The sequence below is a fragment of the Fukomys damarensis genome, unplaced genomic scaffold, assembly GCF_012274545.1.
Source record: "Fukomys damarensis isolate Sample0158 unplaced genomic scaffold, DMR_v1.0_HiC HiC_scaffold_27, whole genome shotgun sequence".
Lineage (NCBI taxonomy): Eukaryota > Metazoa > Chordata > Mammalia > Rodentia > Bathyergidae > Fukomys > Fukomys damarensis.
In genome coordinates, this window is record NW_022900939.1 from 5,597,409 (window position 1) to 5,609,383 (window position 11,975).

At 55.0% G+C, this 11,975-nt stretch overlaps 1 protein-coding gene across 5 annotated transcripts in view; it reads right to left on the minus strand.

Annotated features, from left to right (window-relative positions):
- Positions 1 to 19: 19 nt before the first annotated feature.
- The window catches only part of Nr1h3 (nuclear receptor subfamily 1 group H member 3), a 14,122-nt gene continuing 2,166 nt past the window's right edge, over positions 20 to 11,975 (minus strand). The window contains exons 1-11 of one of the 5 annotated variants that reach the window (XM_010612430.3): positions 8,317 to 8,465; positions 8,062 to 8,152; positions 7,163 to 7,230; positions 6,532 to 6,720; positions 5,576 to 5,842; positions 5,180 to 5,388; positions 4,896 to 5,075; positions 4,637 to 4,736; positions 1,604 to 1,717; positions 1,339 to 1,433; positions 21 to 1,199 (exon numbers count right to left, since the gene is read on the minus strand). In XM_010612430.3, the coding sequence (XP_010610732.1) occupies positions 1,053 to 1,199; positions 1,339 to 1,433; positions 1,604 to 1,717; positions 4,637 to 4,736; positions 4,896 to 5,075; positions 5,180 to 5,388; positions 5,576 to 5,842; positions 6,532 to 6,720; positions 7,163 to 7,193 (1,332 nt within the window). In that variant the 5' untranslated portion in view covers positions 7,194 to 7,230; positions 8,062 to 8,152; positions 8,317 to 8,465 and the 3' untranslated portion in view covers positions 21 to 1,052. Of the gene's footprint in view, positions 1,200 to 1,338; positions 1,434 to 1,603; positions 1,718 to 4,636; positions 4,737 to 4,895; positions 5,076 to 5,179; positions 5,389 to 5,575; positions 5,843 to 6,531; positions 6,721 to 7,162; positions 7,392 to 8,061; positions 8,466 to 11,645; positions 11,794 to 11,975 lie in introns of those variants that run through there. The other 4 variants (XM_010612432.3, XM_010612431.3, XM_010612429.3 and 1 more) reach the window with 4 other exon arrangements.

Sequence of the window (11,975 nt, forward strand, 5' to 3'; positions counted from 1 at the left end):
TCGACGACAGGTTGTTTAATCCGAAAATGACTTCTCAAAATAAACCGCTCCTGCGATTTTTTCCGGCCCGCTCCTCACACCTGACCTCGACCCCCCCCCGCACGCGACTTGGAAGCGTCCAGCCGCCTGCGCAGCCCAGTCGACAGCCCGGACACTGGAGCCTACCAATTCTGGGCGATAGGGGTGCACAGAGGCGAAGGCGCACCTGCCCGGGCGTGCGCCCAGGAGGGGGCGTGGCCTGAGCCGCGACGTCTGCTGGGAAGTGGAGTCCAGGCTTTTGAGGGTTCAACGCTCCGCGGGGAGGCGCGCGCGAAGCGCGCGGGGGCGGGGAGTGCTTCGCCTGGTTTATGCGGCTTTTCTTTCTAACCCACAGGGCCTGGAGACTGGAAGTAGAGACTACCCGGCCCTGAGTATTTCAGGTTATGCCTTTTTCAGATGCCAAAGGAAAAACTAAGACATTATGTACACACGACCACTGGATCATTAAAGAGGAGAGGGTCGTTAAGCCTCGGCATTTCATCGATCCACAGGGCACAACGGGGCTAGAAAAAGGAGTTCCCCTCTGGCTGTCACTTCTGACTTGACTGAGTCTCGAGGCAGCAGATCCTGCAGGACAGGGGCTGCCTCCTCCTCACCGCCCCCCCACCCAGAAATTGGTTTGCATTCATTGCTCTGCGTTCATCTGTGTCTTCCTGTTCCAACACGCCAGACCTATCAGTGTGGCACCCCCGAGGCATTTATGGCCAACCCACAGAGTGACAGTGGAGAATTTCTTTTGGGGCCCTGTGGAGAAAAACAGGAAGTGGTGGAAGCAGGATGGGCAGGGCTAACCCTGGAGAACCTTGTGCAAAGCGGCCCCCAGGTCAGTCACGCAGCGGGGCAGGAGGTCTTCACACAGAGCACAGCTTTAGCAGGCCCCCACGCCCGGCAGCCACAGAGCCCCAACCCTGTAATGCTCCTCTAATGCCACGGAGGATCGATCTCCTTTGCTCAGTTCCCAGCAACGTTTGTTCCTGTCTTCTGGTCCACCTCCAGGGGACAGCCAGGGACCTTCATTCGTGTACATCCCAGATCTCAGAGAGCAGCGGGGGAAGCTTTTTGTCCTGCAGACGCAGGGCGAACACTTGCTCCGAGTGGACGCTGCTCAGTGTGCGCAGGCTCACCAGCTTCATCAGCATCCGCGGGAACATGAGTCGGTCCTGAGGGAGGGAGAGGGCCAAGTCCCGGCTTTGCCTCTCGCCTGCTGCGAGGTCTGGGGCAGGGGAGCTGACCGAGGCTGATGGAGGCACAGGGCGTGACAGCGGAGGGAAGAGGCACCGCGGGACGCTGGACACTCACGTGGGGGTGGTGGATGGAGACGTAGGCATGCAGGGCCTCCACATAGGTGTGTTGCAGCCTCTCCACTTGGAGCTGGTCTCGCACATTGGGCCGGTCTGTAGGTCACCAAGAGTTGAGAAGCAGGTCTGGCCAGGGTTTAGTGCCGCACCCCAGTCACCACCCCCAGGGCAGGCATGTGTCCCACCCAGCTGCTCCCCTCCACCCCTTCCGGGAGCCAGGGTCCCGCTGGGGTCCCGCTGGGGTCCCGCTGGCCTCTCCTGAGCACCTGCGGAGAAGATGCTGATGGCAATGAGCAGCGCGAACTCCGCATCATTGAGCTGCAGCTCATTCATGGCTCTGGAGAACTCGAAGATGGGGTTGATGAACTCCACCTGCAGCCCTGGGTCAGGAGAAGGGAGGCTGAGGCTCGTGGCAAAAGCAGCAGGAACTTCCAGCTCCATAACTTGGGGAACTAGACGGAACTCACTAAGTAGTCTCTGCGGCCCTGCTGTGTGGAGCCAAACTTCTTAACCTCTGAGCCTCATAGCTGAATCAACCTCATAACACTGTTGTGATGGTTAAATTGTAAATTGTGCAGAGTACTTAGCACCAGAGAATTATATGAAAATAGTCTGTTATTATAATTCTTGAGAGTTCCACGTTTTCGGTTTTTTGTTTGGTGTTTTTTGTTTTGTTTTGTTTTTTGGTACTGGGGATCGAACTGAGGACTTTGTGCTTGCCAGGCAGGCACCACTCAGCTAAATTCCCAGCCTAAGGGTTCCACATTTTGAGAAATAGAAGTGTCTTCTGTTTTCGTTTGTAGACAAGCCCTTGTGCTGGCAAATGGCCTCACTACTCTGAAGGGATCCATTGCATGCGTCACCTCCCAGAGGGAATCCAGCAAGGAGGTGCCTCCCGTGTGGGCTCTGGTGCTGGTTCTGTCCAGCGTTCACTAGGCTGTGTGACCATAATCACTCATTAAACCCCTCTGGGATTTGGTTTTCCCACCCGTATTATGGAGATAAGAATAGTACCTATCTCATAAGAGTCCCTAGAATAAATTGTGTCCTATGTGGTTTCTACCATGTGTTTGTTACATTTTTAAAAAGTTAACAGAGAAGACTGAAATGCAACAAGCCGTGACTGAAAGCCATGCCCTCAGAGCACTCGTCCCCCACCCTGTGGAAGCCTCTGTACCTCACTGTTCACCAGGCTTTCTCAGAGTTCTTTCAGAAACCATCTGCTACACATTTCCATTTGAAGCCTCTCAATTAGTCGCTTCCTGTACTTTCATCCTGGTGGTTATCAAGTATTGTGTGTTGATCCATTTAATGGGCAAGATCCATTTTATAAAGCATATTATGGTGAGGTTTTAAGCCCCCAAATATGCCCTGCAGCCCCTTTCTACAAAGATTCAGAGAAGGCTCTAGAAGGGGCCATGCATATGTATCTGTGCAGGGCTGCTGATGCTCGCTGGATGGACCTCGAAGGGCACTGGCCCCCCATTCTCCCCCACCATGTACAACAGATGGCGGTGCATGTAGAGCAGAAAGGAGGCCCCCAAAAATACAGCTCCTCAGGGGAAAAAGCAACAGAGCAAAAGACCAAAGAAATAAACAAGTACTTTTTTTAAAAAAACAATAAACATAGAAAAGCCCTCGTCCCCTTTCCCCCATTCCTCATTGATTAAATGAGAAAGACAAACACGATGACATCAAAACTGCTATATAAAGAAATCTATGAATAGGTGCAGATTCAGACAGCACGAGTCCACAGAGCTGCAGGGACAGGGATGTCAGAGCTGGGAAGGGTGAGGGAGGAGGGCATTCTGAAGAAGGAAAGGAGGTCTGAGACGATCACCACTGGAGCCAAACGCGGTTTGGTAGAGATGGGGAGCTGGGCTAGACTGAATACTCAGCAATACCCCGTCTCAAAATAAACGGCTGGGAATGCAGCTTAGTGCAAAGGTCCTAGGTTTCATCCTCAGCATGGCCCCTCCCCAAAAAAGGGGGCAAAAGTCGTCACATGACTCCCATTGACTGCTGACACATTCAGGCAACATGCCAGGCACTACAGAAGCTAACAGGGGCCAACACCGTCTTGCTCTACAGCTAAGGGGAGACATCTTCCCAGAGAACTCACTGCATGGCCCATGGTGGGACAAGAGACACATGAGCTGCCGGAGTCACCGGAAACCAGGGAAGGCTTTATGAACCAGGCTCTGCCAGCCCTGGAGTCATAGCATGAGCCATTTCAGACCCCCTCCCTCAGCTGTTAAGCTACTGGGTCCCAGTTCCAGACCTTCCAAAATGCCACAGCCTCCCAACCTTTCCCAACCCTGCTTCCACACACAAAAATTAGTAGCAGCTGGATATGAGGAAACCTCTGCTTAGCCCCATGAAAGCAGCAGACAGCCAACCATCGCTTATGGGGACCACTCCAGAATCCCACAGCAATCTCATTTGGAGATGCCTGTGGTATTTCACCTCAAGTTCCACGAGCGACTGCAAGAGTAGGGAGCTGCTGGGGATGTAGCTCAGTGGTGCCTGTGCTGCCTCGCAAATGCAAGGTCCTGAGTTTGATCCCCAGTACAAAAAAAAAAAAAAAAAAAAAAAAAAAAAGAGTAGGGAATGACTGGTCCACGTGTTCCTGAAAGAGCACATCTGAAAAAGTCCTGTTCATTCTGACTATGAAAGGCTTGCTGCAATGGTTTCCAAACTTGTTTTCTAGCTAGAAGATCTCTTCGGGAAACATGCTATGCAGAAGCCCAACACAGATTGTGTTTTGTTTTGTTTTGTTTGAGACAGGGTCTCAGTTGAGGCTGACCTGGAACTATGTAGCCCAGGCTGGTCTTGAACTAACAGTGATCCTCCTGCCTCATCCTTCGAGTGCTGGGATTACAGGTGTGCACCACCACACCGGGCCAGAATGCCTATTTAAATGGACCTTCTTTTTTAGCTCAACTAAGGATGAAGGCCATTCCTCCAGCTCCCCTGAACCCCTCAGGTTCTTGGAACACAGAACAGCTGGCCCACTGCAGGGCCCCAGGGGTCTACAGAGCGGATGAGAGAGGCCCATCAATGTTCCAGCTTCCAGGGCTGGGGATTTGGCTCAGTGGTTCCGCTGCCTGCCTTGCAAGCGCGAAGGCCTGAGTTCGATCCCCAGTACCAAAAACAAAAAACAAAACAATGTTTCAGTCTCCTCTCCTGGAAAAGCAAGTGGCACCTTCCCTTAGACCCACACCTGTGATCACCACAGGCCCCAGCACTGAAAGCATCTTGTCCATCCAACCCAGGGCCTTGGTGACCTCAACTCTTACCTGCTTTGGCAAAGTCTTCCCGGTTATAACTGAAATCCTTGAGGAAGGTGATGCTCTCGCTCCCAGGGTTGTACCTCCGGGATGTTTCCAGAAGCATCACCTGCACAGGGCAAGGAGGGTGCTCTTGGTGCATGGTCCTCAAGGGCAGCTTGAGTCCCCTATCCCTGCTTGCTAGCTAGTGATGGCTCTCCCGGCCAGATGTCTGGACACCCCTCCAACCCTCTCTGGTGTTTCTCTTTCCCTCCACCTCTGCAGCCACCTCGATCGCAGAGGTCTTCAGCAGGGCGATCTGGTCCTCCCGGCTGAGCTGCAGGAAGCCAGGGAGCTGTTTGGCAAAGTCGACAATCTCCTGCACAGACACGATGGCCAGCTCCGTGAAGTGGGCAAAGCGCTGCTGCCGGGCCTCCCGGCTCTGGGGGTCGGGTGCCATGGGCCAAGGCTACCCAGGAGGGCGAGGAGGGAGAGGGCAGACTGCTTAGAGTTGAGCGTCAGGAGCCACATGGGGCTCGGGTACAGCCTCCGCTCCCCAGACCTGTCCAGTACCGTGACGCGAAGTTGATCAGAAAAGGAGCGCTTGTTACACTGCTGCTGGGCAGCGACCAGTTTCTCGATCATGCCCAGCTGCTCCGGGCTGAGCTGGGGCAGGACCTGGGGGGGCGAGGCAGCCCCCGTGGGCACAGACATGGCCTGAGCCTGTTCCTCCTCTTGCCGCTTCAGCTTCTTCAGGCGGATCTGTTCTTCGGACAGGACACCTAGGGACGGGCCAGCTGTGAGCACAGGAAGCCAGGATGGCGCACGGAGGGTGGCTTGAGGCTCCTTTAAGGGTGGGTATGAGCAAGGAAGGGATTTAAACCTGCCTGCGGGAGCTGGGAGCCCCGGCAGGCAAGGCACCCGCTTCTCCCCTCTGGCCTCTCCCTAGTTCCTGCCTGAGACACTCACACTCTTCCCGCATGCCCGCCTGGTGGCACTTGCGGAGCCGACACTCCTGGCACTTGCGACGCATATATGTGTCCATGGGGCAGTGGCCGCCGCTGTGGCAGACGTAGTGGGCCCCCTTGATGACGCTGCGGCGGAAGAATCCCTTGCAGCCCTCGCAGCTCAGCACATTGTAGTGGAAGCCGGAGGCCTTGTCCCCGCACACACTGCACAGCTCATTGCCCAGCATCTTGGGAGCCGGCCCCTTTTTCCGCTTCTGTGGTCGGAGCTCTGGAGTCAGGGAAGACCAGACTCAGTCACTGCAGTGGGCACTCAGTGACCTTCTTTCCCTTCATTATATCAAGTCTAGTCTCTCTCTCTCTCTTTTTTCAAGATGGGATTCAGCTGTCCTCAAACTCCTAGGTGCAAGGAATACCTCCACCTTGGCCTGACAAGTAGCTGGGACCACAGGCACAAGCCGCCACACCAGGCTTGGTCTCTGTACTGTAAAACCAGTAGCTCTCATTCACGGAAGGCAGTGATTCCGAGGTACTGTAGGAGCCCTTCACAATGCACTGATCCTTACAACAATCATAATTATTCATTTTGTTTACTAAAGAATGAAACAGAGCCAGGGATTTAGCTTAGTGGTGCCAACACCTGCATTGAAAGCACAAGGTACTGAGTTCAATCGCCGGTACCAAAAAAACAAGGAAACAGAGGCTCAGAAAATCCTCAGGTAGAAACAGAACTCACATTCCAATAACTCGGGTTGTTTCCCCGAAGTCTTAGGGCTTGACCACGTAAGATCAAAGGGGCTGGGGATTTAGCTTAGTGGTGCCACCACCTGCCTCACAAGCACAAGGACCAGAGTTTGACCCCCGGTACCCGCCCCCACCAAAAAGTTAAGACCTCAAGGTGTCACCCTAAAACACAGATCCAGGGAGCCCTGATCTCCTCCAAATCCAAGAGCTCCTCACCTGTGGGCTCTGGAAGGGCCTCCACCCTGGGGAGCAGGGCTCTGGGCTCCTCCCCCTCCAGCCCCATTGCCGAAGTTCCCCTGGCAGATGGAGGCATCCTGGTTTCCTTGCTGAGGATGCAGCTGCTGCCTCCCTGGGCCTGGCTGCTGGCATCATGGGCCTCTGGCTCCCACAGCTCCACTGCAGAGTCTGAGCCCAAAAGAGAGGTACAGGGGAATCTAAAGCCCCTCCAACGGAGGTCCCCAGGCTGGGAAACTGCAAAGTGCCCTCCACCCTTAGAGGGTGCCTGACCCCAGCTCCCGCCCCTGGATGCCAGGGTTCTAGGACTGGTCGGGTGCAGATCCTTGTACATCAAGAGCTTAAATGAAGATGTTAACCTTTGCCCTTGGTGGGCATCCATTTCAGAGATCAGAGCTTTCCCAAGCCAGGGCTTGGTAAGCACTAGACAAGCCAGCTCTCCTAGGGTTGGAGCCAGGGCATGGGTGGTCTGAGCAGGGGCAAGCAAACCAGAGACAGCTGTGCACTGCTGTCTGGAGGGGGGCAGAATGCAGCAGGGAGGAGGCCAGGTCCCGGGTGGGGGAGAGGAGCTGGAGGCTGGGCACAGGGGACAGGGCTGGAAGAAGATGCTTACCAGGCACAGGGGCCTCCAGCCACAAGGACATCTCTTCCTGGAACCCTGGACATTACCAAGGCACCGTCCTGCAGGCACAACCCAAGTCATACGCTTCCAGAACGCAGCTCCTTGCTCTTGTTCCTGCCTTTCTTCAGCAGGTGGCACTGAACTTATATACCAGCCCATGCTAAGACTTACATTCATCCTCATAATATCCCCTCAGGTCAGGACTTCATTTTTTTGGGGGGGGCGACACTGCAGATAAAATCCAGGGCCTTGCACATGTTAGGCAAGTGCTCATCCAGCCCTTTTTACTTTTGATTTTGAGACAAAGCCTTTCACTAAGCTGCTCAGGTTGGCCTCAAACTTGCAATCCTCCCTGCTGTGACTATTCATAAGCCCCTATAGTTGGGGAAATCAAGGCTCAAGCATATTAAGCACGCGGCCCACGACCTCAGTCAGGCGATGGTACAGCTAAGACTGCAACCCTGGTCTCTCTGACTGCAAAGTTGAGCTGTCAGCCACCACGCCACCCCTCATCCCAAGCCCCTACTCGGGGCCATCAGAATGGCGGGGACATCTGCCCTGCTTCTGTCAGGCTCCTGCCCCTCGCTGCAGCACTGGGGAGAGCCAGAGGTGGGCAGCACCCTGCGCAGACAGAAGGCTGCTTGTCACAGAATCTCAGTCCTGCCTCCTGGGGTCACAGCACAATCTCTTGCTCCAAGTGTCTCCCCAATTCACATACAGGACCGCCTCCCCTGGGACTCCTCAGAGCTCCTCTGGGACCTAAACAGAAGTCTGTCCCTGCCAAGCTCCTCGCGGTCACCCCTCAATTCCCCCAGGATCCCCTTCTACGGTTCTCAGGGGCCACCCACCCAACCATGCGCAGAGCCCAGGCCGCAGGACAGTAGACCCACCGCGTCCCCAGGTCACGACTTCCTGGCTGCACAGTCTCTGGAGCCCCCTTGCTGGGACAGGAGGATGGTGCAGTCCCCTCTGCGACTGGCGCTGAACTCAGAGGGAAGGAGCGATGTGGGGAGAGGCTGAGGGGAGGGACCTCAGAGGGGTCGGGCCGCCTCTCCTTCCTGGCCGGCGGGCCTCAGTAGCTTCCCCACCAGGCTGACTCCTCCCCAGCCTGCCGCCCCCTCAGCCGTCACCACCCAGTCCCCTACCCTAAGCACGACAGTCGCGTGTCCTGCAGACTGGGGCGACTCCGTCTCTCCCCTCTTCCCGCTTCTACCGCGCTGAGGGTTTGGCTCTCCCAGAAGGTCTGCTTCCCAGGCACCCCCACCCCAATCCCGGCAGCCTCCGAAGTCAGCGTCCCTCCCTCCCTCCCTCCAGACACCTCTCGGAGCAAAGGTCTCGCACTGGCCATGATTGCGACACTGAGCCCAGCCTGCGTTCCCAGGCTGCCTCCTCCTCCCGCCTCTGGGAAGGGGCCAAGCTCTCCCCATCAGCCCCAGGACACAGCCAAGCTGGTAGAAGGCCAAGGGTGGAAAGGCAGGTGCCCAGCCTTCCAGTGAGTCTGTGTGGGTGCCCTGCAGGGCCACAGTGGGGGCTGGCGGCAATGGCAGGCTTGGGACAGGAGGGTAGCAGATGGCAGCACCCAGAAGCCAGCCCAGGATGGGCCCAGAAAGACACATGAGGCCGTGGCAGGTTCCACTGAGACTAAAGCCATGCCTGGGGTCCATCCCTGGAGAAAACACCAGGCTCCATTTATTTTTCTTTCCCCCAGAATCCCTGGGACAGAACCTGGCACAATGGAGGCAACAGACTAGGTTCTGTGCTCCTGTCTGCTGAATCAATTAGTAAACTAGAAAATAAGGCTCTTCCTGTCTCATACTTGTCAGCTGGAGGCATTTCAGCTCAGCACGCTCATTTAGCATCTGGGCTCTGGGCTCAGATAGTGGGTTCAGGCCCTGGCCATGACACTCCCCGGCAGTCCTTTTCCATAGTGCTGGGGATCCACCCCAGGGTGTCACACATGCTTGGCAAACACCTTAGCACCGAGCTACACCCTAGCCCCGCCGTATCAGCTTGATAAATGTTTCTGAGCCTCTTTAAAATGGGGGCAATAAGAACAGTGTTAATAATAATAATAATAATACCTGGGCATGGTGGAGCACGCCTGTAATCCCAGTACTTTGGAGGATAAGGCACCAAGAATTTGAAGCCAGCCTGGGACACAAGTGAGTTCAAGGCCAGCCTGAACTATATAATGAGAGCCTGTCTCAAATAATGATAACAGTAATAAAAACAATAATAACAACATAAAGTTGCTGTGAGAATCAAACCTATCCCTGTACTATGTGTGGCCTACAGCATGTCCAGAGCTGGCATCTCTCCCAGTCCCTCCAAGCTATGGTCTCCCTATCGTCCTGAACCTGTCCATAGCTAATCCTAAGTCCTATAGCCTTCACTACCTCTGTGGTCCTTACAGCAGTGCCAGCAGGGAGGGAGCAGGAATAACTCCACTCACAGGGGCCTTGCCCAAGACCACACGCCATGGCGACGCTGGGGTCAGAACCCACGCGCCCCACGGAGTCCCTGAACTCCTCTCCTTCCATGTCAGCGTCCAGCACGCTTGGGTCCTGTTGCCAGTGGCATCTGCTGGAACAGTGGAGGACTGTGATGGAGGAGCTGGGGGGTGCTGTGGGGAGAGGGGGAGCCTGCACCATGCTTCTGCCCAGATGCAGAGGGAGGCAGGAGCTGAGGTTACTGCTGGCCATTCACCCCCGCCCCATTCCCAGTTTCCTGTTCATGGGCTCTTCCTGTTTTGCTGTGAACTCCAGTTCCCAAGGGCCCACATTGAAGCACAGGATAGGGGCCAGGGCAGGCAGCCAGAGGGAGCAAGGGAAGATGGAGAGAGGAACGGGCACAGGGAAGGATGGAGGCACAGCGAAGAGCTGGGAGCAGGCTGGGAAAGCTGAAGCAGCAGTGGGGCCTGTGGGAGATGAGGAAGCCCTGGGTGGGGCAGGGACCAGCGCGCACATGGGCAGACAGCCGGCCTGGAGCTGTTGCAAAATCTGCCCATGCATTCACTTTTGCATTTCCCAAAAGCCCCTCTGACGGCCCCCATCTCAAACTTCTGCCTCCAACTCCTGCTCTTGTTCCCTCTCGTCACAAGGCTGTCCCCTCCCACGGTCCCCACCCTGGCCTGGGCGTTCCTGAGTCATGAGCACAAGGTTCTCTGTTCCTCTCACAAGTTCCTTCCCTGGTTTTCACAGGCCCCAGCTGTCCTGAGAAAGCAGACACCAGGGACACCATCCACAGGGAGATAGGGACTGCTCTGTCCCTGCACCCGCATCCCAGCTCCCACTGCCTCTGTCCAGGCTCCAGCGTGGCAACCACATCACAGATTTCCCTGAGACACCTGAATCCCTAGGACTTGGGACATAACATCAGTCTGGGGCCTGGTGACTCATCTCCTGAGCTGAGAAAGGCCTCCCTCACCTATTCTTGACCCTTAACTCCCTCTCCTGACCCCCAGTCTCCCACAGGTGGCTTCCCAGGACCCAGGGCCACACAAGCCCCATTGGGGCTGTCTGAGCCAGGCTAGATCCTGAGCCAGGCTAGAGTGAGCTGCAGGGAACAAGTAGGTCAAGGAAAAAATGCTCCCAGCTGGGAGTCAGCCCAGGCTGGCCTTCTGTAGAGGGGGTGTTGCCAGTGTTTTCTACCAGCTCCAAGGGCTGGGGAGCCCCCTACTAGGAAGGGGAAGGGAGGGGAACGGGGAAGTCTGGGCCCTGTTCCAGAGTCCAGAGACCAGCCAGTGGGACTTGCGTGCAAGCTCAGGCAAGCCATCAGGTGATCCACAGCTGGATCCACACGGGCCACTCTGCCAGCCCCACCCTCATGGCACAGTCCCACAGGCCAACAGGTGTCAGGCCCAGAGTGTCCCCGGCGTATGAATCCTTGGCTCCTACTGGAGGCAACTCTCTGGGAACACCCCTAGGAATGAATCTCCCAAGTCACATTTCTGACACTTCCACCCACCCACCCAATCTCTAGAGGCTTATACTGGCAACAAAGGGAGACTGAGCCCAGCCAGGAAGGGGAGCATTTGCCCACCCATGGTCACTTGCCCTGCTGGGACACCTCCTTGAGGGCACTCATTCCTGTGATGCAGGCCACAAGCTAAGGTCTGTAGACATGGGTGGGGTCAAATGCTTGTCCCCATTCTGTGGAAAGTGTGGGCTCATCTTGCAGACTATTACCCAAGGGACTTCGGCCCAACATCAAGACAGAAGAATCCAGGAATTCCTGCTTCCTAGACTTCTAAGTCCAGAGATGACACAGAAGGCAGAAAATAAAGAGGAGGTTCTTCTTATAATTTATCCTTATAGGTATTATTTCATCTTCACAATAAACCCTGGGAGATCATTACTAGCAAGGCCCAAATATCAAATTTGAATTCAGATAAGGCTCATTCAAAAGCACAAGCTAAAACAACCTCACTGTTACACAAATCTCCTTCCCCAGATGGGAAGAATGGTTAACTCACCTTCCAAGCCATCGTGCAGTGGTGGTTCCCAAACCTGGCCTCACACCCACACACTGATTTACTAGGGCTTGGGTAGGCTCATGTATCCATCTAGCCATCCTTTTCACGTCTGTATTTAGGAACCAAGGCACGAGGAGCACAGAATCACCTGGTAGAAAATATATGAAAGCTGAGGAACCCAGAAATTGAGGCTCACCTCCAGGCCCTACCATTTACTTGCAATACCCACCCATCCTGGAATCATTTCTCACTGTAAAAATGGAAATAAAGTTCTATCCCCAGTACTGAAAAAAAAAAAAAAAAAAAAAAAAAAAAAAAAAAAAAAAAAAA